At 43.2% G+C, this 20891-nt stretch overlaps 3 protein-coding genes across 3 annotated transcripts; 2 read left to right on the top strand and 1 right to left on the bottom strand.

Annotated features, from left to right (window-relative positions):
• Nucleotides 1-3238: 3238 nt before the first annotated feature.
• Nucleotides 3239-4483, bottom strand: LOC144740344 (forkhead box protein E4-like). Its single transcript, XM_078623216.1, has one exon. It carries the CDS (start codon nt 4481-4483, stop codon nt 3239-3241), a length of 1245 nt encoding a protein of 414 aa, XP_078479342.1.
• Nucleotides 4484-13172: 8689 nt separating this feature from the next.
• On the top strand, nt 13173-14161 carry LOC144740343 (HAUS augmin-like complex subunit 8). The gene is made up of 5 exons (XM_078623215.1): nt 13173-13197; nt 13379-13489; nt 13558-13661; nt 13739-13897; nt 14012-14161. The coding sequence occupies exons 1-5, from the start codon at nt 13173-13175 to the stop codon at nt 14159-14161; spliced, it is 549 nt and encodes a 182-aa protein (XP_078479341.1).
• A 54-nt stretch (nt 14162-14215) lies between these two features.
• Nucleotides 14216-19182, top strand: LOC144740346 (SAC3 domain-containing protein 1-like). Its single transcript, XM_078623217.1, has 4 exons — nt 14216-14394; nt 17531-17930; nt 18223-18505; nt 18716-19182. Exons 1-4 carry the CDS (start codon nt 14216-14218, stop codon nt 19180-19182), a joined length of 1329 nt encoding a protein of 442 aa, XP_078479343.1.
• The last annotated feature ends 1709 nt before the right edge of the window (nt 19183-20891 follow it).

The raw sequence follows: 20891 nt of genomic DNA on the forward strand, positions 1-20891 counted from the left end.
TAATAATATTATTATTTATGACACCAGCAGCCTTATTTCCGTCGACCTCTGACGGGTTTTATGTTTGCGTCACATCTTTATTCCTCTGTATTTTCGGCATAAATCTGAAACCTCCTTCTTATCCATCCGTCGGGAGAGAAAGGCACGTGACAAAGTCAGGTGTGTGTAACGTGTGCTGGCTTCACCTCTGCAGGCCTTGTCACATTGTCAGTGTGGTCCATTGGATCAGAACATGACTATGGATGATATACCAGGTAGGTGGTTTGGTTCAGGGGTCGCCTGCCTTCACTGAAGGAAGCTCCTCTTTCCGCGGAAGATGTTTAAACTGAGCATCTAACAAACATTTATTCATGCTTTCTTTGATTACGTCTACATTTTTTCATATAATGGACACATTCAGCTTCATTAGTTGTTCCTCCATTAATTACTCCGTAGAAAATGCGCCTGCGTTTTTATCAACTTCGGTTTGTCCCGTTTTGGGAAACTTTGTTTATACGTATATATATCTGTGTAAACACGACGATGGCGTCAATTTCTTTCATATTATAATATATTTGCCTCCATATAGATAAAACACACCTTTAAAAATGTGTTTAAAAAGCCACGTTTGTGCTTTTATCTACTTTACCCTGATTCTCCTGTTTCATACACTGTAAACTAAACACATCTAAGTCATGTGTGGGTGTTCTGTGATACTTCAGTCCGTGATTTCAGTCTTGTTTAAATGTGAAGGCTCCAAAAACATGTTTTAATGAGGTGATCTCGTGGCAGCTGGCCCGTAACACATCTCGTTTAATTCCTTGTCATGTTATTCATATTTCATGCCGAGCTCAATCCAAAAACGTCAAAGTTTTTCCGGGTCCAAGGCGCCGACGTACGGAAGAGACAGCGACTGGCTGTCTTTGTGTGGTGCTGAGGCGCCCCCTGCCGTCAGAGAAGTTAAACCAATGTTGATCTGGGTGAGTGAGGAGAAGAAGAAGTGGTTATTTCTGTCGATATTATTAGAAGACCCCTTCAGACTGTTATTGTGTCATCCTTGAATTACTTTCATGGACATATGTGTGTTTGTGAACAGACAGTTCATCGAGACGACAGTTGTGAAATAACATCTGTCTGGATTTACTGTCAACTATAATGTTTTCATGTCGGTGAAGCTCTTCTCGTCACAGCCACAAAAATAAAACCTATTTACACAAATATCACAAGAAGCTGATGATCACGACACTTTCTGAACAAATAAGCTTCAGTGTCCTTGATTGTCCTTCATTTGTTCACCTTTTCTATATCAGTCTCGTTCCTTTTTACAGCAGAAAAGTAACAGAAAGTCTCAGTCCGTTTATTAGATATTCGATATTAACATTGACCTGAACACTTCAGCTCAGAGTCAAACATGCTAATTTAAACAATTCAATCTGCGCGTGACCTCAGGGGTCACAAACCTCTCCAGGTCAACGTGATCCGATACATGACGAGTACATGAGTACATGATTAGTTTAGCAATTTTGGCATATTTGGAAATTGCTCAAGTCAAACACCACACGTCCATTACAGGCACAGAAACATCTCCTTTTGCTTCCATCTAGCGGTGGGAGAGTTCACCTGCTGCCAAGGTGGGATTCCTTTCACACCATTCACACTGTACAAATGTGTTCGAGTCTGTGGGACCCGTCTGGATGAATTGTTTTTTCAAAGGCAAAAAAAAAAAAAAGAAATAGCACCGGGTCCAGGGCTTACAAACAAGTAATACAACTAAAAACAAACAAACAAACAAACAACCAAAAAAACATACAAGGGTTAAGGAATGGGTTCTGGGTACTATAGTGAATTATTTATAACTATTTGAAAGTTAAATTATAGGAGACAACTGAAATGAGATGATTCAGATGTGGGCTTCAACAAGTGTCCAGGTCATAAGTCAATTATCTGTGGGCTCATCCTACTCCACAGGTGGTATCTGAACAACATGTGGCTTCAGCATGGATGGATTTTATATAATTATACTCGAGCTCGTCAAACGTGCAGTGCTGAGATTTCTGTTTCCGTTGAAAGACACTTTTGAGTTATTATGGAACGATTTTTGGATTTAGGATTCTAAAAGGATTTTGATTTTTTTTTAATCCCACCTGGATTCACTTAAGCACTTTAAATTTTAATTAATTTCTACAAATTGTTGTAGTAAGTATTGAACTTAATACAACTTTGATGAAACAGGTGTCTAATAAATTGTTCTGCAAGAAAACTTGTGACTGCTCAAGTCGGGAAAAGTGAAGCAGTGGACGATGAGTTGTGGTTTAATGTATTTAATGGTGATTTTGAAAATATTGAACATGGACTAAAACAATAAATCAAATCATCAGTAAATCGAATTAAAGAAGCATAATGCAAAAGAATGAAAACAGTTTAACTATCAGTGTTTGTTACTGTTACAGTTTAGTACTAATGAAGCTTCACCTCGGAGGAGGTCTGTGACAACGTTTAGGTGACATTCTTCAGTCTGTTTTCAAAAACATGCAGTTTCTAACATTGGTGAAATTGTGTAAATATTCAAATATTTCTTTAAAGTTCGAAACGTAGATTGTTTTAGTATGGAATTTATTTCAGCTCATATGTGCGTTCATATTGCCCTTGAAAGAATGTACTTTGTTAAAAATGTATCACAAGGGGAAAAGAAATCTAAGCTTTCTTGTAAAAAAAAATTGAGTTATTTTCTTTTCTGTTTGTTTGAATTCACATTTTTACAGGTAAAAAAAAATAATAATAATTTCCAGTCATCATATGACAAATTAAAGGAGAGTACAAACTGCCAGACCAACATGTTGTTGTTTTTTTACTGGTTTAAACAAAAATAAATGTACATGTAAAGGTAATTATCAGCACACCACATTGACTTCAAGACATGTATTTATTTCATATCTGTCGTTAGTAACGATAACACTGTCTCGAAAGCTTTTCCAGCCAAAAATATTTACAGTACAAACATCAGACGTAAACGCATGAGAAGGCCTCTGGGATACAGTCATGGAATGTGTCACACGGATCCAAATGGCTTTTCACCTTTCAAACAGGAATGTTTCATCATGAGGCTCGGTCAGGTTGGTTTAAACTACTGTCTAAGGTGACGTATCGGTAGTTTGATGGTGATATAATAAGTTCTTCCGCGTCTGTTACACCCCCAGTCTGTGCAATCGGGCTCGTGCACTGGCCATATTTGAGGTTTCCAATTTCCTGTTCAAAGCGGTCACATATATCGCTCCAGCCCCGACGCAAAGTTGGCTTGTCTCATGTAGGAGTTGTTGTAGCTGTTCATGGGGCTGGAGAGGCCGAGGAGCTGCTCCGGGTGCTCGGTGCACGAGCCGGGGCGCAGCGCCGGCAGAGCGATGCGGTTGCCGGAGCAGTACACCTGAGAGCTCCCCGGGGAGAAACCGGGCTGGGTCATGTTGGGCAGGTTCGGCGGAGAGGCCGAGGAAGAGTATGTGTACCCGGCGGACATGTTACCGCTGTTCCTGCTCAGCATGTTCGCTGAGTTGACGGTCTGGCTGTGGAAGCACGCAGACGGGTCGGTGCCGGTGACCGAGCAGCTGGAGGTCATGGTGCCCAGGTCACCCCCACCCAGCCCCAGCGCCTGGGAGCTGAGCTCTCCTCCCGGGCCTCCCTGCACCAGCGTCTGCGGGCTGATGATGTTGTCGATGCTGAACATGCGCGGCTGACCTTGTCCGACCCCGGCGGGCGTCTGGTAGTGATGCAGCATGGCCGGATGCGGGGATGTGGCTGTCAGCTGGGAGCCATACCCGGACCCGATCCCGGCGTAGAGGGTGTTCGGGTATGAAGGCCTTCCCATCGGGGTCGGCGTGAACGCGCTGGAGCTCTGCATGTACCCCGGGTACGTGCTCATATCCGTGCGCTTGAACCTTTTCCTCCTCCGCAGGAAGCTGCCGTTGTCAAACATGTCCTCTGCGGCGGGGTCTAACGTCCAGTAGTTGCCCTTCCCGGGTCTACCGGGCTCCCGAGGGATCTTCACGAAGCAGTCGTTGAGCGTGAGGTTGTGGCGGATGGAGTTCTGCCACTTCTTCGAGTTCTCTCTGTAGAAAGGAAAACGCTCCATGATGAACTTGTAGATGCCCCCCAGGGTGAGTTTTCTCTCCGGGGAGTTGGCGATGGCCATGGCGATGAGAGCGATGTAGCTGTACGGGGGTTTCCCCCGCTGCACCGGCCTCTTCCTGCGGCGGCTCCCGGTGGGCAGGTGCTCCTCGGTGTGGCCCAGAGCGGCTCCTTCCTCCGTGTTTGGGCTGCCTCCCCGCGGCTCGGACTTGATCATGATGTTGTCCTTGGACCGGGCCTGCAGCATGAGAGGCGGCGGAGGCAGCGGGGAGTCCAGGCTGACGTTGGGGGACATGACAACAGGACTGGCCTCTGCGGGCGAGTGCTGCGTCTCCGCGGTCATGTTGCACATGCCAGAGAAGTAAGAATAATTTGCCAGATTCATAAAAGAAAACGTGCTGGTCCTCCCTCACCTTGAAGAAAGCCTGTTTTTTACCACCGACTGACCCTAAGCTCTGCCCAGTAATAACAGCCCCTGTCCTGCCCCTTGAGGTTGGGATGGTGCGTGTCCGTCCAGGTGAGAGAGGGAGAGGCGTTGACAGTTTTATAAGGCAGAGGATGAATGACGCCACTGGCTGGCTGATGACGACGACGGAGACAGCTGGATAAAAGTGAAGAAAAATCCAATCTGGGCTTCATGCTGTCATAACTGGTGGTTGATACATATTTCATGCAAAAAAAACGTCGGTTCCTTTGACAATATAAAATTAAATTAAAAGTCCACACTGGAGACCAAATCACTGAGAGGTGGCACGAATCCACTCAGAGATGTTCCGATGAGCCTTTGTATCTGGTGGTTCTCCTCGGCCTTCCTCTGACGGCCGTGTGTATACCCAGGACAGAAACAACACCCACAGAGCTGCTCCGTGCTGATCCAAACCCAACAGCCAATCCAGCAATTGAAAAATAATAACAAGACACTGAAAACAAGCAATTGAGCTATCAAAGCTTTTGGGGAAGAAAAGTAAATATATCTTCATTTCATTTTCATTTTTGGAGAGGGCTCATCAAACAGGCCTTTGGCCAGAGAGAGGGAGGTGTTATCTTATGGATTGTGAAGTCAAAACACAGTTCTGCACACAATTGGTACGCACACAACACCCTTTAAACACAACAGGACTTTGGATTGATTAAGTAGGCAAATAGAGGGCTGAAGTCGGCTGCTAAAGTTAAGATACACATCAGGATGACCTCCTGCTGTCACGGCAAACTATGAAGGGAAGAATAAATGGGAAATAAAACCTCTGTGTCTTTATATCGTCACATCTGTGAAAAAACACTGTGTAACACGTGCCTGAAAATCAGATGATTTCAAGACTCACGCAAACGTTTTTGAACCGTGTGTTATTTGTCATTAAAAAACAGATCAAACGAGGGAGTGTGATTTGAAAGAGAGGTGAATGGAGACCTTCCACTTTTTTTTTTCTTCGTTCAAACTGCATACTTGGATAAAGAGGGACATACAGTCGCTGCACTTGTAAACCCCAAAATCAAAAGTCAGAACAGCATGACTTGTCTGCTGATAGACATGGTGGTCAGAGTGACACAACACAAAACAGGGGGCACCCACACACACACGCACATACTCACTACTGGACCCCTCCCAACTCTGCCTCTGCTCAGACAACATTAAGCCCAGCTAGCGACTCACAGCCAGTGGCTAACAGCTTCAGACAGGCGTGGGAGCGGGACAGTATCCAGGCAGGATCTGCCCCCAGAGCTGCCAGGTCAGGCAGGACAAACAGGGGCTCAGGCCAGGAAACGGGTCCTCTGCCTCAGGGCCCGCGGCCTCTTGCTAATCCCCTCCCAACCACCCCACCACAGCCTCGCTGTACCTCTCTGCACTTCTACGCGCCCTCCTTTGTGGTCAATTTATCCACCGCCGATCATTTTCACACGCATTCTAAAACAGTTTACTGTACAGGAACAAGGCGAAACGACTGTGTTACAATCATTTACAAAATGTGTTACAGCCAGACTGATGCACAGTAGAAACAGGTGTGTCAGCGGTAGATGGACTCAGTATAAAACACACATTTATCAGTGTGAACTCACAACAACCGTACGTGTATTTCAAGAACAGGCAGTCTAAGAATCACTGTTACTGGCAGAATAATATTTATGTTCTTGAATTTAGCGTTGGACACTGAACATCGAGATCACACTTTTGTTAATATGGAGACAGATTCCCACCAAATGCCGATAATTTAACGCACAAAATGAACAAAGTCACTTGTGATTGAAAGGCGCAACAGTCCCACAAAGAGCATTTGTCATCCCCCCTTAAAGTTGTCTGGTCAAACAGATGATGCAGATGATGAGAGGTACAGACAAAGTTGCTGAGGAAGGACTTGGAATCCATTCATTCACTTTGTGGCTCCAGGGGATGGAGAAGTAGTGTGTGTGTGTGTGTGTTGGCGGGGGGGGGGGGGGGGCATGAGAAAAAGAGGGGGAATAAAAGAGTGGGAGACAGAAAGAGAAAGAGAGGGAGACAGAGAGAGAAACACACGAAAGAGCACAACCTTTTTCTTGCACAAGCTCATCAAGTACGGGCCAGGGCTCCTGAAAACGGGGGGATTACCACGGTACTGGGACTGTGCTCGCCTGGGATGCCTCTGCTCACTCCTGCACTACACGCTACACTGCTCTGCTAAAGCATTGCACATGGTTCACACACACACACACACACACACACACACACACACACACACACACACACACACACACACACACACACACACACACACAGACACACACACACTAGCAGTCATGCTTGCTGGTATGGTGCTCGTCACTCATTTGCAAAAAGTCACATGTGGGCGAGGAGGATGCACACACAAGGTTTATGAAAGAGTGAAAGCTATTATGTAATAAGAATATACAACCCAGGTCACGGCATTTCCCTACATTTACATAAAATAGATATCTATACAGACATGTATGACTAAATAACTGAAATAACATTTGTGACTCAGTTCAAACATAGGTACATAGACATGGACCTCTGATGATGTGAGGGAAGACCAACTGTTCACGCGACTAGACAAACACCTCTCAGACACCTTAGGAAACCCCCTCCACTCCACCAGCGATGGTCCCACTCATCCACATGAACGAACATTGGACTGAAGTCACTTCCTGGTAAGATAAGCACAGCAATTACATTATTAGGAAATGAACGTCACATGCACGAGGTGGAAAACGACTCCAGGCCAGCTAAGGAGTCTGAGGTGAAGCTTTGAGGCTCTGCACACGCTGAAGTTATTAATAAGGATGATGTACTGTACATCTGACACGAGGACAATGAAGTTTTTGAGCTGCAAATAACTGAAGAAAAATGAGCTCCAGGATATGGATGGGCTACACACAATGTCAGAGAAAAGATGCTAGATGGTTTTGTAAGTGAAAGAATGGGGCCAGTATTTTGAATATATTATGTTATATTTGATGCATAACAATCGGGTTGATGATGAAACTGTGAATGAGCTGTAAAAGTGTAAACTAGCGCAGAACAATGATATTCTATACGTCTAAATCTAGTTCAGTCTAGTTCATTCAAATGATATATGTTGATAACCTGAGCTGGTTTATATGGTTTATATAAAGCTTCTGTGTATCCTACATGTAAACCTACAGTTTGTCCAATACACCCAAGGGACAAACATAAAGTTAGGCTGGTAAAGGTAAAGAACGTACTTCTGCTGCTTAAACGGTGAAATGAGAGATGGTGGAAAGAACAGTCAGATGTGGGAGTTGGTTTGTTAGTCGCCCATTATGGAGCCACTAAGATCCGACATGGGGAATCATGTCACCTGTGTAGAACGAGGGCTTTCCACACCAATAAGGGTGCATCTCTTCCCATCTCGCTCCTCATCTTCTCGTCTCTCTCATGACCAGAAGGTTTTTGTTACACAAAAATCTGGTTTAATATGTTTACGCTCAACAAGTGCATTGTATTCAAATGAACACAAACACACTCTGACAACCAGCCCCAGTAGTTTCTGGTATTTGACCTGATGATGCAAATGCCGCCTGCTGATTTGACTCTATAAGGCTCTGTGTGTTTGAGGCATTCCTCCACAGCTATGTGGACCAGACTGGCAGACTGGGCAGCGATGAGTAACAGCTTAACCGCAAAGGGAAGAAAGGCTCCGTGGCCAGATTGTGTGTGCGTGTGTGTGTGTGTGTGTATGTGCCTTGATCCATGTCTACATTTACATGTTGGGAGAGCTGAAGACAATCTTTAGAAGCATCTTTATCCACCTAGAAAGGAGCAAAGCAGAGTATCAGTGAAGTCACAGTGACGTAGACAAGTCTCCAGTGGACGTCACAGTTTCGGAATGGAGAGAGAGGGAGGAGAGGCGGGCTCCAAGAAGAGACAAGGACTTTCATTCAGTGACCCTGCATCTCCTTGCATTGCTGTCTGTCAACGTGCACTTCTCTCTCCTCATCCTCAGAACGGATTGCGACTTGAATTCTGGACACAAAGTTAAATGAAGTGAAAGTGCCAGTAAAAGGTGTATTTTGCTAAGTGAAACGATCTGAATCCACAAGGCATCATCATGCTAATGTCACAATGATGAACAACACTTACTGTCCACCTCAGAGCACCGACTGGTCTTTGCATTGCTTGGTGGTGAGAGATGGCCGGCTCACAGCAGCTTCATTACCCTGACAGAGAAAGAGAGATAGAGAAGAGGAGACCCAGCCTTTACACACTGATAAAGCAAAACACACACACACACACACACACACAAATGTTCAACCTTTATCATAAAATTTCATTAAAACAGAAAGGTCAGAATAGATCAAGTCTCAAAGAAATGACAGAATGTTAAGAACAAAAAAAATCCAATTCAGCATTTCAATTTGCCACTGGAACCACGATAGGCTACGTAACGAACATTGTAGCATTCGAATATTTGTTCTGTTGCTTTGGCTCTCCTTCACTTTATCCTTCGTACATCTTACACTGTGCTCTGACTTCTCTCTTTAACTCATTCAGGTGTGTGTTAGTGACCTGAGACACATGATTCCAGTGTTTGCTGTCCAGTTCCACACCCACCTATCTTCCGATTGTCTTCCCTGTTTTCCAACAGCAGCTCAAACAGGTTAGATGAGCCACCTGGTTTGTTTTTTAAGACTTGCACACACCGCTGTCCAGTAAAGCTGCAGGTAAGAGAACTTGCTAAGTATTTATTCACACACGGGCTGAAGACATGCACCGCTTCACGCCATTGTCTTACAACGGGAACGTTTACATTGTGTTAAGGTTACTTTACATTACTTCTTTTTACTTGTGGACTGGATGTGGACGTATTGATAAATATACATCATTTCCTTTCCATCAGAAGAAAACAGGTTCGTGAATATTGTGGCCATTACCTGAAGCCATTACCATACATGTTAGGTTCTGTACCTTTAATGATTCCCTTCAATTTAAGGCCTTTCTCTATCTGCCAAGAGCAGTTTATAGTCACATAAAGACATCAGGAAATTCACTAATGATCAAATCAGCATTTTTCCTGATATTACTCTTTTGAAACTACAATTTGCCTCCTGTTTTCATTGTCTAGTGAGATTTGTGCAACATATTTTGACCAGCTGGAGTTAAAGTTCAGATCTTCATCAGACTGTAATCTTTACCATTGGTTATGGTCACAATAGCAACTGTAAGTAGACCACAAAGGAAATGAGTATAATTGACTGGATGATAATTGAACTGTGCTGTGGCAGTTGGAGACACGACAGCTGACGGACATGCATCACACACGTGATGCATTGTTCTGCTCCTGCTGAATAAGGACATTAAACAAGTAGAGATGATCAATAATAGTATAGAATATGTGGTAGTGGAACATGTAATATTCTGTCATATGTGGTAGTGTGAGAGAAAGAAGCAGAGAAGGACCATCTTTCATGATTAGAGACATCCCCCCCAAACCCCCACCCACTTCACCCCTCACACTCCTCTGAACAACTAAACGCCCCAGGGTGGGAACATAGGAGCCTGGAGGAAAGTCAACAGTCTGGTGTCAGCCTTTCTGACTCATCCGTAAGTCATCAGTAGTCGCCACCCTCCCCGGCCCAGGGACAAGTAGACAGATAAGAGGAAGAACAAATGCATCAACAATAATTACTCAGAAAACAAAATTCAACATGTACTACAACACGATTTCCTTTGATTCAATATGGTTTATGGTTTAATTTAACGGCTTCCACTACAACACATATTCATGCTCATGCTGGTGAACAGACACAGACAAACATGTATTTACCCATCAAAAATGCTGCTCACTGTACTCTGTAAAGAAGCATGAACCCACTTGAGTTTCTCAACCAGGTGTGACTGTACTTGGTACATGTTTTCTTTAATGTACCCATACTGAAAGGAAATAGGAATGAAATGCAGCAAAGTGACGATATGTGTCAACATGCAGCCTCACACATATCCAGTCAAATAATGTGAATCTTGTGGGGCTAGACGACTTGTATATGGAACGCACTGGAGGGTTTTTGGATCGAGTACATGTATGTATGTACTGTGTAAAAGTGGCTGGCCAAAAACCGTCTCTCAGATTTGAAAAAAAAAAATCTGTTCTCTTTAACGCAACAAACTGAATGCAGTTGCCAGTGCCGGTTTGGTTGAGACTATTGTGGTGTGTACTGCAACTGCACTCATTTATCTTTGCAGTTACCCTTCAGTTGAATGCATTCCCGGTTTAAGTAAAAAGAACAGACACATTGTGAATAAGTTATGGATTTGTCCTGCATTTTTCAGGAAGTAGTTACACTGAAAAAACACTGAAACAAAGTCAATGAATACAAGTTAAGTAACATATGTCTCCCATTTTTAAGAAATATGTTCATTCTTAATCCGATGTGATTTGTGGGTGCAGCACTTGCAGTCTATAATTTTCAGCATTTTTCTCCAAGCGTGAACACAGACCTTTACACCCATCTAGTGGTTGTATGATTAACTGCAGTTCCTGTTGGTCACTTGTGTCTTACCTTTTTTTCTAACATATGATTGTCCTGAATGCATGCACAGTGTATATGAACACTGGGTTCATTGATAAATTGCCTTCAATAAGATTCAGTGTTTAAGTAATGTGCTGCCATCTTCTAGAATTTGTGTCTCTGGGACCCATGCTATGCTGATTTAATGAGAAGCAAGAAAACCCCAACAGAGAGGTCCACAGACTGGACTGGATCATTCAAAAACATTTGGTTATGAAGTTGTGATAATGAGGAGAAGAGGTCAATATTTATTGACTCCTCGGATGATTTTTGTATTACTTGGATTACTGTGAGCCATCAATGTTGGATGGAAAGGAAGGAGAGTAATTTACAATTAAAAAGGGTCTATGATTGAAAACTGTCCTGATAAAACAGAGGCGACCATTTTATTCATTCAGCTTAAAACAGTGCATGAGAAAAGTTCTGCTGTGAGCACCAAACTAGTTGTTAAGAGATTTTACATCATTTTACAACTAAATGTCAGAACGAGACCCTTATCCACACTCCAGATCAGTAGGTGGCGGTAATGCACTCAAAAAATGTTTGCCACCCTCCTATAAAGCAGGGGAAGAAGACGCATTTGTTGTCGGAGGTGTGCAGGCGGTTCGATTCAAAACATGGCGTCCAGGCGAATAACACAATTACCAAGTACTTTAAAAAATGTATCCACCGATGCAAAAAGGTATATTTGTCCTTCATTTGTACCTTTTTTTTTTTTTTTTTTTTTTTTTACCTTTTTGGTCTTGCACTGCGCACATCTGTGGTAACTCATGTTAGTAACGCTAACCCTAGTCTAGTCTAGTCGTCAACGTTAACGATGTAACTGTAACTGTATGGTTTTATTTAAAAACTACATTACCCCACAGTTCAGATTGGTGGACCAAACTCCATATATTTCCAGAAAGTCACTGAAGTAAGTACTCAGTCCTACAACGTCTGGTTTTGTTTTCAGTTTGAAAAGCGGGAGCAATGCTGCTAACGCAAACAACAGTGGAACTACGAAGAGAAGTGTTGGAACTAAATGTAAGTTCGCTGCTGCTGTTTTTATTGACCATGACGTCGGTCATATGCCAAAAGAATCTGTCTAAATCTAGTTTCAGTGACATGTTTTTATCATTGAAATTGTCTTTATTCACCATTAGCAAGTGTCAAGTCTCGGTACCTGCAGTCTGCTGAGAAGTCATCACTGTCGAAGGTAACGGGACGTTTTTCACCAGGCACTCAGGCATCTTGTCCCTGCCTCTCCCAAACGCAACAAGTTGTTCTTTCTATTTCACACATTAATGTACATATTTTCCAACACAGAGTAATTGACACACTCAAGTTGGACCCTGTGAATGTTAAGTCCCAGCTCTACCATCTCCTCTCATGTCCTGTCGTGTTCATCAGCCCGGAACGGCCCCATGGTCCCTTCTCTTGTCTTCGTTATTAACTAATGCCAGCATTTGCTCGTATAACGCTCTTAGTGTCAATCCATTTATCATAGTCTGGCAGGGATGTATCTGAGCATATTCCAGACCGCTGTGACCATCCCCACCTTTATAACTGTAAACTCATGTTTTGTCACTCCCATTTTTTGTGTTCTCGCTAAACATAGACTTGGCAAGATAGGAATCTCTATCTCCAGAGCCTGATACCTCCAGATGCTCTGTTTCTTTCAAAATGGTTGTATGGTTGACTACATTCCCATAACACATGTAGGAAAGTCCCTGCCTTTGTTCCACATTTCCAACAGAGATTATCAGGAAATAGACCCATCCCATAGGAGTTAAAGTAGAAACTATGTATTAACTTAAAATGGGCGAACTTCGCTCTAGCTTCCTTGATATATTTCCGTACGTTTGCTACTATCCTCTTCCATTTTGTTACATTCCACGTCCCTCTGCCATATAGAAGTTGTGTCAATTGTTCATGTTATCTTTTGTGTGTTTCACCTTTGAATCCACTGACAGAGTAACTCGCTGACCAGTGAGTCTTTGGCTGGGTCACCAAAACCCTCCTCACCTAAACCCATTGGTGTTAGATCAAAAGTGGGAACGCCCCCGAGACGCTCGATGGCCCCGCAGGCTCTTGGAATGTGTGAGTGATGATACTTTACCTTTACCCTTTACCTTAGCGTGGTATTCACATTCATTGTTTGTCTTCTTTCATTAACCATTTCATTCATTTCTTTCACTTCATTGACCACGTTACCTGTTGATGTGTCATTCGTGGGATCTATGAGCAGTGTTTCTATATACATGTACTCTCTGTCTTACAGCAAGGACATCACATGAAACCGAACCGTCCCTGTTGGGGAAGAGCGTGCTGCAGTCCACCTTCTCACATGGACATTGTTTTCGGCCAGAATTTGATATATCAGCCATCAAAGGTAAATTTATTTAACCCCACAAAATTTGGAGATTATCCTCAAACTGAATTCTTACCCATCTCTCTAAGAAAAAACAATCTTAGAAAGTGCAGTGGAAGCTGACAAGAACCCAGAGAACGAGAAGAGGATCATAGAGATGCAAACATTTCTGCTGGCTTACCTCACTGCTAAGGTGCGTTCATCACATACAGGTAGGATGGACCTGGGCGTTTCAGTAAGATGCTCAGACTAAAAGCTGTTTGACTTAAGATGGAGAACAACACCTCAAAGCTCAAGGCTGAGGCAGAGGCAAGGTTACTGCAAGAGATGGAGGAGGAAGAGCTGCTCCATAGTGAAGTCCAGGCGGTGAAGAGACAGTACCTCCTCAAGGAAAAGAGCAAGTTGATGAATGAGTTACTGGACTTGCAGGTCAGGAAGGCGTCTTCTCATTTTCTTTTACGTGTCTTATTCTGTAAACGGATAAATGCGTGAAAGATTTAACATGTCATGTATGTGCTTTATGTTTGTGTCGTTTCCTTTCAGATCTCTGCTTTGACTCCTGTAGCAGAAGCCACGAACCAGTTCACCGCAGCATACACAGCTTTTGCCACATCTGTGGACGCCACTCGACATGAGCTGCCTGTGAAAAATTACTACATTGGTGGCGACGGACGGGAGTTTCTAGGTGACTGACTTGTTTCAAAGTCACATCCTTAATCATAAACATTTGTCAAGCCGACACGATGAATGTCCTCATCATCCACCTGTGTGTTTGCATTCTTAGACAAAGCTGCAGATTGCCTGACGGAGAGTGAGAAGTTGCTGAGGGACTGCATAGAGGGAGAGCAAAAGGACAACAGTGACAACCTTGAGTGCCTCAAGAACGTGAAAAATATTTCAAAGGACATCAGTCAGCAGCTGTCAGGGTGGGTCTCTGGATTGAATTCAGTCCACAAAACCTCACTTCAGAGAGTTGAGTTTATATACAGTATACTGTATAGAACTGAACAAAATGAAATGTCTGTTGGCCCAATAGAACCCCTTCAACGTTGAAAAGTTGAGTTTATTCAGTAAATCAGTTCACAAAGTGAAGCCTATCATTATGATAGATAGATTCATCACAGATGGACAGATTTCAAGTGCTTATTCCCCATCTTTCTCTGGCAGCAACAACAGACAGAAACAACTTAATATTTCAACATCAGTCTCATTAAGATAGTACATATATTTACACACACATTTTGGGTGAAGTCAGTACCGATCCACACTGCCAAGATGTACCAGTACCAGGTTTGAGGACCATGGTGTCGGAGCAAACTCCCCTGACATGTGTTGTCAAGAGGAAGCTGCTCGACACCTCAGCAGGGTCACAGACCGAACACCTCCATGCCACGCTGCAATACATCAGTAAATCATGCAGAGTGAGCTATACAGTGTTGAGAGCTATACATGTTCACACTTATCAGTTGTTCAACACTTCTGCCTTGAAAATCCTTTTTTATGAGTCTTGACTAATATTCAAATTTTCTGAGATACTGCATTTGGGGTTTTCATTATATGTTAAAGATTAAATCATCAAAATGAAACATAGTTGAAATACATCAGTCTGTGTGATAAATCTATATATAAAGATGTGTTTAAATCTTTGAATGGATTTACTATTTATATTTTATAATTTATGAAGATCCACAAATGTGTTTGCAGTACTTACAGGTGTGTGAGCTGCAGTTGAAGTTTATACATACTTTTCTCCTCCTGCTTTTTAAATGCTTGTATTTAAACTTTTTTTTTTTTAAAGTTAATAGTAATCAGACACACAACACAACAACCAGACCAGAGTTTGACCAGGTTGCACTCAAATATTTGTTTTTCATTTTTCAAGGGCGTTTTCAGAGCTTCTGGAACTGTCATCTTTGGTCTGTCGCCACACAGTTCAAGTCCAACAGGCTACGGAGGAGGAGCGCCTTGGCACTGCACGAATCCAGGAGCTTTTCTGCCCCAGACGCTGAAAAATACCACACAGCGTGGGACAGAGTTTACATGCACTAGTGATAACCCAAATTTCCTTGATATGGAGATATTTGTGACATTTGTCTGTCAATTCTGTGTTTTATTGTTTTTTCTTTATTTCTCTACAAACCTTTTAATAAATTAAACAACAATATTTGATGGAGTCAGGTCAAATGTGCACCCTGCTATTTTAGGTTTATAATTTGGATGATGTAGCTTACATTGTGGTGAATGCTGAATTTACTGTACATCCACATATCACCCTCTTAACTGTCTTAATATTATAGTCTGTATTAAGAAGGGGATAAACACAGTTCTATCATTTACTGCCACTCACTACCCACTTATGTCATGAAATACGTTGTTGTCCTTAAATTAGTCACCTGGAAACCCACTAGGAACAGGGGACAAATGAGGGCAAACCAGTGAGCAATGCCGATAAATTCATTATCCTCTTTACTTTGATACTAAATTGTAGGTGTTTAACCAGTTAGAATGCTCTAGAAGTTACTTGTTTGAACATACTGCAAAGTGATACACCACTCTGTATTTTCACTGGTCAAGAGTTGGAAACGTTTATGGAATATCTGATTCTTCCCTTTTGACAAGGTTAATCCATGGAATATAGCGTCAGTGATATACATACTGTATATGCGAATCCGTCCCCTGTGTGTGTCCTGGAAGATGACAATGTTTTTTTCCCATATCGTGTGAATATTCGTATAGAAAATGGGATGTCTGTCAGTACCGAATCTTATGCCAATCTTCTATCAGAAATATGACCTTTGTTGAACAGAACTTCTAATTTCAAAATGAATGCTTATCTAAAAGGTTTTAATTGTTTTTTCATATTTTGCTGATTTCACTCAGTTTGTTGACACATTATTTTCTATTTATTTAGAAAGGCAGTATGTTCATGGGGGGACAAATTGGTGTAATAAATTCTTTTTAAAATCCACATTTAAGGTCAGTCACCCCCATCCCAACAAAAAATCAAATACCAATTTAATTATATTGCTTGCGACAGTCTCAAATCCATAAATCAAAATTTTCAAATGACAAACCCTCACTTTTGTATGTTAAAATGTATGTAAAAAAATTGTATGCAAAAATATAAACTATCAAATACTCTGTAAACAGATTCAATTAATATGACTGCATTTATGTATATACATATTTATTTAATATGAATTTACATGTATTTCAGTCTGTACTCTGACTTACTCGTGCATTTTGTTGTTGACGCTGATGTTCAGCACTGTATGAAAAATTATTAGTAAGAATATTGTAATAAAGCTGTCAAAAAAGGCCGCCTGCCGTAAATGGTTCACGTATCCGTGGGATAAAGTGGCATGCGCACTAGGTACTAGTACAGTATAGTATAATATATCATACCTCAGTATATCCTGCATCCTACATACTGAAGGATGGACTCGCTGTCTCTACGGCGCATGCGCACTATGATCTAAACAGATCACGTTCCGGACAGCAAATAGGCACAAAGAAGAAACGCCACGCCTATTTCCGGATGTGACGTCACGGCAAACCATCCACTGCAGTTACTACGAGATGCCTCGTCGCTTGTGAGTATAAACGGCTTTATGGTTTGAAATCACTGTTTTGTTTTGTTTTTTCTAATTACGTGTTAGCTTTGGTGTTTAGTGTGTGTATGTCGCGATAACTCGATCGCCATTCCTTTCTACCAAGGTAACATTTATTGGTAATGACAACTAGCTTGGTAACTACTTGTTGTTCTAGAATACTGCAGTGTAGTGATTTTAATGAATGCATTCTGTTCTGGGGATTGAACTAACATTTAACATATAGTTTGCAAGAACACATTTGGATTTTATGGAGAACTGAGAAGAAAGGGTAAATGACAGTAACAGTATAATCTCCTTAACATCTGCAGTGAAATCTGAATATTGAACATCCGGTAAACAGAATATGTGACAGCTGTTGTATTAAACTGTAGATAGTAGTGATGAATCTTGATTCATCTTGTTAAGAGATGTTTCTTTGTGTATTAACTAACAGCTCTCCCACTCTCAGGAAAAATGCTTCAGCAGGTGGAGAGAGGAGGCTGTGGAACCAAGAGCACTGCCAAGGCCAAAGCAAAACCAGGGTCAACGCGGAGGAAAGGGGGAGAACCAGGCTGCTAGAAAGGGCCACCGTACCGGTGGGAGTCTGCCAGACTATGTGCCCTGCTTGGGAGCTGCAGAAGCGAGAGTCCCAGAACTGTCTGCACCGCTTTGAGATGTTAGCAGGCACCGAGAGAGATCGGCGACCCAGGGGAGACCCCAAGCGTGCTGTCAAAGAGTATTCCAGACCAGCAGCGGGGAAAGATTCAACAAAGTCCACTGACCTCCGTCCACCTGCTGTGTTGCTGAAAACTGTCTGTTACCTCATCGATGAGATTGCTGCCTCCCCCCGTCTGCATCCTTGGACTGAGGTGTTGTTGCTTAGTGACTATGTTACCGTAACACACTGACGTTTGACCAGTCAAACCTCCACAGGAATAGCATGAATTGTTCAAAGTCCTATTGGAAGGCACAAACTAACCATCTACAGCACATTTGTCTTTGACTTTTGGACCCTGGACAGTTAAGTTTGACTAGTACGTAGTTTCAGTGACCATTAATGGATGTCAAATCATGTCCAGAAAGACTTGCAGAAAGGGTGATATGTTGAAACCGATGGCCGGGATGCATAAAAATGAACCATATCGTGTTCATGTCTTGTAGGTATATAGCTTTGTGTTCGATCGTCTGCGGAGTGTGAAGCAGGACATGATCATCCAGAGGGTGTGTGGGTTGGACTGTGTTTCCATTTTGGAACGAAGCGTGCGTTTCCTCATCTATGCCTCTTACCGTCTGTGTGGTGAGCCCCTGAGGCTGTACGACCCGTGCATCAATGACACCCACCTTCAGGAGAACCTGAGCTGGCTGCTGGACTGCTACGCAAAGGAAACGGGACCACATCCAAACCAAGAGGAGCTGGAGTCTCTCTGTCTGCTCTATAACCTAGGTTGTTTATTTTCATTTGATTAAAAAAAAAAAAATTTGCATGGCTGCTGTTTAGTGCATGTTTAGACGTTTTATGAGCATTTCACACAGAAAGCAGATGCTCTGTGTGAAGTCAAGTTGGCTGGTTGTTTCGTCAATCTCAGCTTAGCGTTTTGCCTAAAAAAAGAGCGTTAACATTGACTTTCTTTCCCTTTCTCCTTGTGTCACAAAGGTTCAAATTGCGCCATGCAGCACATCATGCAGCTCCCTGCACAGCTTCGCAGAACTCCCACCATCTCACTCGCTCTCGCCATCAACCGGGCTTTTCTGGAGCGAAACCCTGTCCGCCTCCTTCGGTTGGCCCAGGGTTTGACCTTCCTGCAGAGCTGTGCCCTTCACCGCCACCTGGTGTCATGTCGCAGAGATTTGCTGCTGACTTACAGCCATGGATACAGCAGCCCCAACTGTCGCTTCCCCCTGGACCGACTGTCTCGGCTCATGTTCTTGGACGCAGCTCTCACAGCTAGACTGTGCCTGTCGTATGGAGTGGAGATCAACCAGGACAAACACGTGGTCTTCTCCAAGGCTGCTTTCACCGAGCTGGAACCAGGGAAACTACACTGTACGCTGTATCACAGCATTGTCTCTGAAAAACAAAAGGATCTCACTGTCAGGAGCATCATCCACGGCTACGCTTGACACTAAAACCGACAAAATCAAACAATGTCTTTGCCTCCTGTGTCAATAAATGTTCTGTAAATCACAATATTGTTTTTCTTCTCATCATGCACCTTCTCCAAATCACCACATGGAGGCAGCAAAGATCAGCCGAGCTCACCATCGACCCCAGCAAATACGTGAGCACATTTTCAGATTAATCTGCCTTCCTTTAGTAATCTGTCGAGTTTAAGACTCTTTCCCGGCAAAGAGGTCTCGTGGTGCGTCACGGACAGAGGAAAACGTCTGATTGAATGATCTGTCCCGAGTTAAACATCCGGTGAACGTGAATGAGAAGGACGTGGGGTGGTCAGGTAAGTGGAGCTGCTGCTGGGACCGGGGGCTCAGTGTGTTCTCACTGCAGAGAAGTGGAAGGGAACCTCTGCTGCTGCTGCTGCTGCTGCTGCTGCTGCTGTGGATGAACATCAGCCGACGGCCGAGGAAAACCCGACACATCACCGGGAACTCTCCGGGAAAACGGCTCGTACATGTCCGACAGAAGGTCAACAGTGACATTTGTGAAGTGGGAGGACGCTCGCAAATTGTAATGTTGAAATATGAGAGAAAGGAACCGGGGCGGGTGAAGAAGGCACATGGGAGAGGACTGTCCGCGAGCTCCGGCTTCTAAACGAAGGAGGGAAAAAACTGCACGATTTTGCTGAAGTGCTTTTTTTTTCTTTCCTGGAGTGGGATGATTAGAAAAAGTTGATCTTTGGTTGTGGACCAAACGCTCCATGGAGATACTGAGGGGGCTGTAGACCCTCACTGCTGGAAGTTCTACTCAGTCTGACCCTGGCTGCTCCACACAGCAGATATCTCAACATGTTCCAGTCGTCTCTGACAGCTTTGAGTCTTTCCTGGACCCTGTTTATCTGCACCGTGAGCAGAGGTTGTGCACAGGACAGACTGTAAGTAACCTGGCAGGGCTTTTTATCATTCACTTAGCACACAGTGCAGCTATCAGGCATGTGCATTAATGCTGATTGTCATCTAGCAGATTGTGTGTGTCAACTCAGACATGGGATTATCGGAACAGGTTCATTCAGATTTACAGACATTTCCATTGACTGTTATGTACTTGACAGATGGTTTCAGGAGCTGTCAACATGTTTGTTGACAGGCCTTGAATTAAACCCAGGCAGGTTCCATCAGGCCTTTTAAGATAATGACAAACACAATGTATAGTTTGTTCTTGATGTTGTCAACAGACCTGTGAAATGAGCTGATAAAGAGATATAAACTTTTTTTCCTCCAGGATGTCCTGGAGGGAGAATCAACAAAACTGACTGACAAATACAATATGGAAAGATTTGGTCCAGTGCTGCGCATCATGAGATGTAGCTGAACCAACCAAAACTTCATCCCAGACTAGAGAATCGCCTCTCAGGCACTGTTCCCAGTTTAGGACAAAAAAACTGGGAAAAAACAATGAGTACTTGAAGCCATGTGACTGAAACGCATGGTCTACACCACCTGATCCCGGCTCATCTGAGAGCTGTTTAATCTCACTGTAGATCAAACGCAATTTCTTCGTATTATCTTCTTCTTACTTGAAGCCTTATTTTGCAGGAGGTTTTCTCATGACTCTCTCTCCCCCTCTCTCTCAGGAGACACACTTGCCTGTGGCTGTAATGCTGTAGTTCTGTAATGCCAACCACCTGATCCCTCTCTCAGGCATGCACTTGGATGCG

This window comes from Lampetra planeri, unplaced genomic scaffold (assembly GCF_965212315.1).
Source record: "Lampetra planeri unplaced genomic scaffold, kcLamPlan1.2.h2 scaffold_2073, whole genome shotgun sequence".
Taxonomy (NCBI): Eukaryota; Metazoa; Chordata; class Hyperoartia; order Petromyzontiformes; family Petromyzontidae; genus Lampetra; species Lampetra planeri.

Excerpts from the sequence above, each read along its gene's own strand:
- LOC144740344 (XM_078623216.1), bottom strand. The coding sequence starts at position 4,483 with ATGAATCTGGCAAATTATTCTTACTTCTCTGGCATGTGCAACATGACC.
- LOC144740343 (XM_078623215.1), top strand. The coding sequence starts at position 13,173 with ATGGCCCCGCAGGCTCTTGGAATGT. Across the intron at positions 13,198-13,378 it reads CCCGCAGGCTCTTGGAATGT|CAAGGACATCACATGAAACC; the intron begins GTGAGTGATGAT and ends TCTGTCTTACAG. Across the intron at positions 13,662-13,738 it reads TGGCTTACCTCACTGCTAAG|ATGGAGAACAACACCTCAAA; the intron begins GTGCGTTCATCA and ends GTTTGACTTAAG.
- LOC144740346 (XM_078623217.1), top strand. The coding sequence starts at position 14,216 with ATGTCCTCATCATCCACCTGTGTGTTTGCATTCTTAGACAAAGCTGCA. Across the intron at positions 14,395-17,530 it reads ATCAGTCAGCAGCTGTCAGG|GAAAAATGCTTCAGCAGGTG; the intron begins GTGGGTCTCTGG and ends TCCCACTCTCAG. Across the intron at positions 18,506-18,715 it reads CTGTCTGCTCTATAACCTAG|GTTCAAATTGCGCCATGCAG; the intron begins GTTGTTTATTTT and ends TGTGTCACAAAG.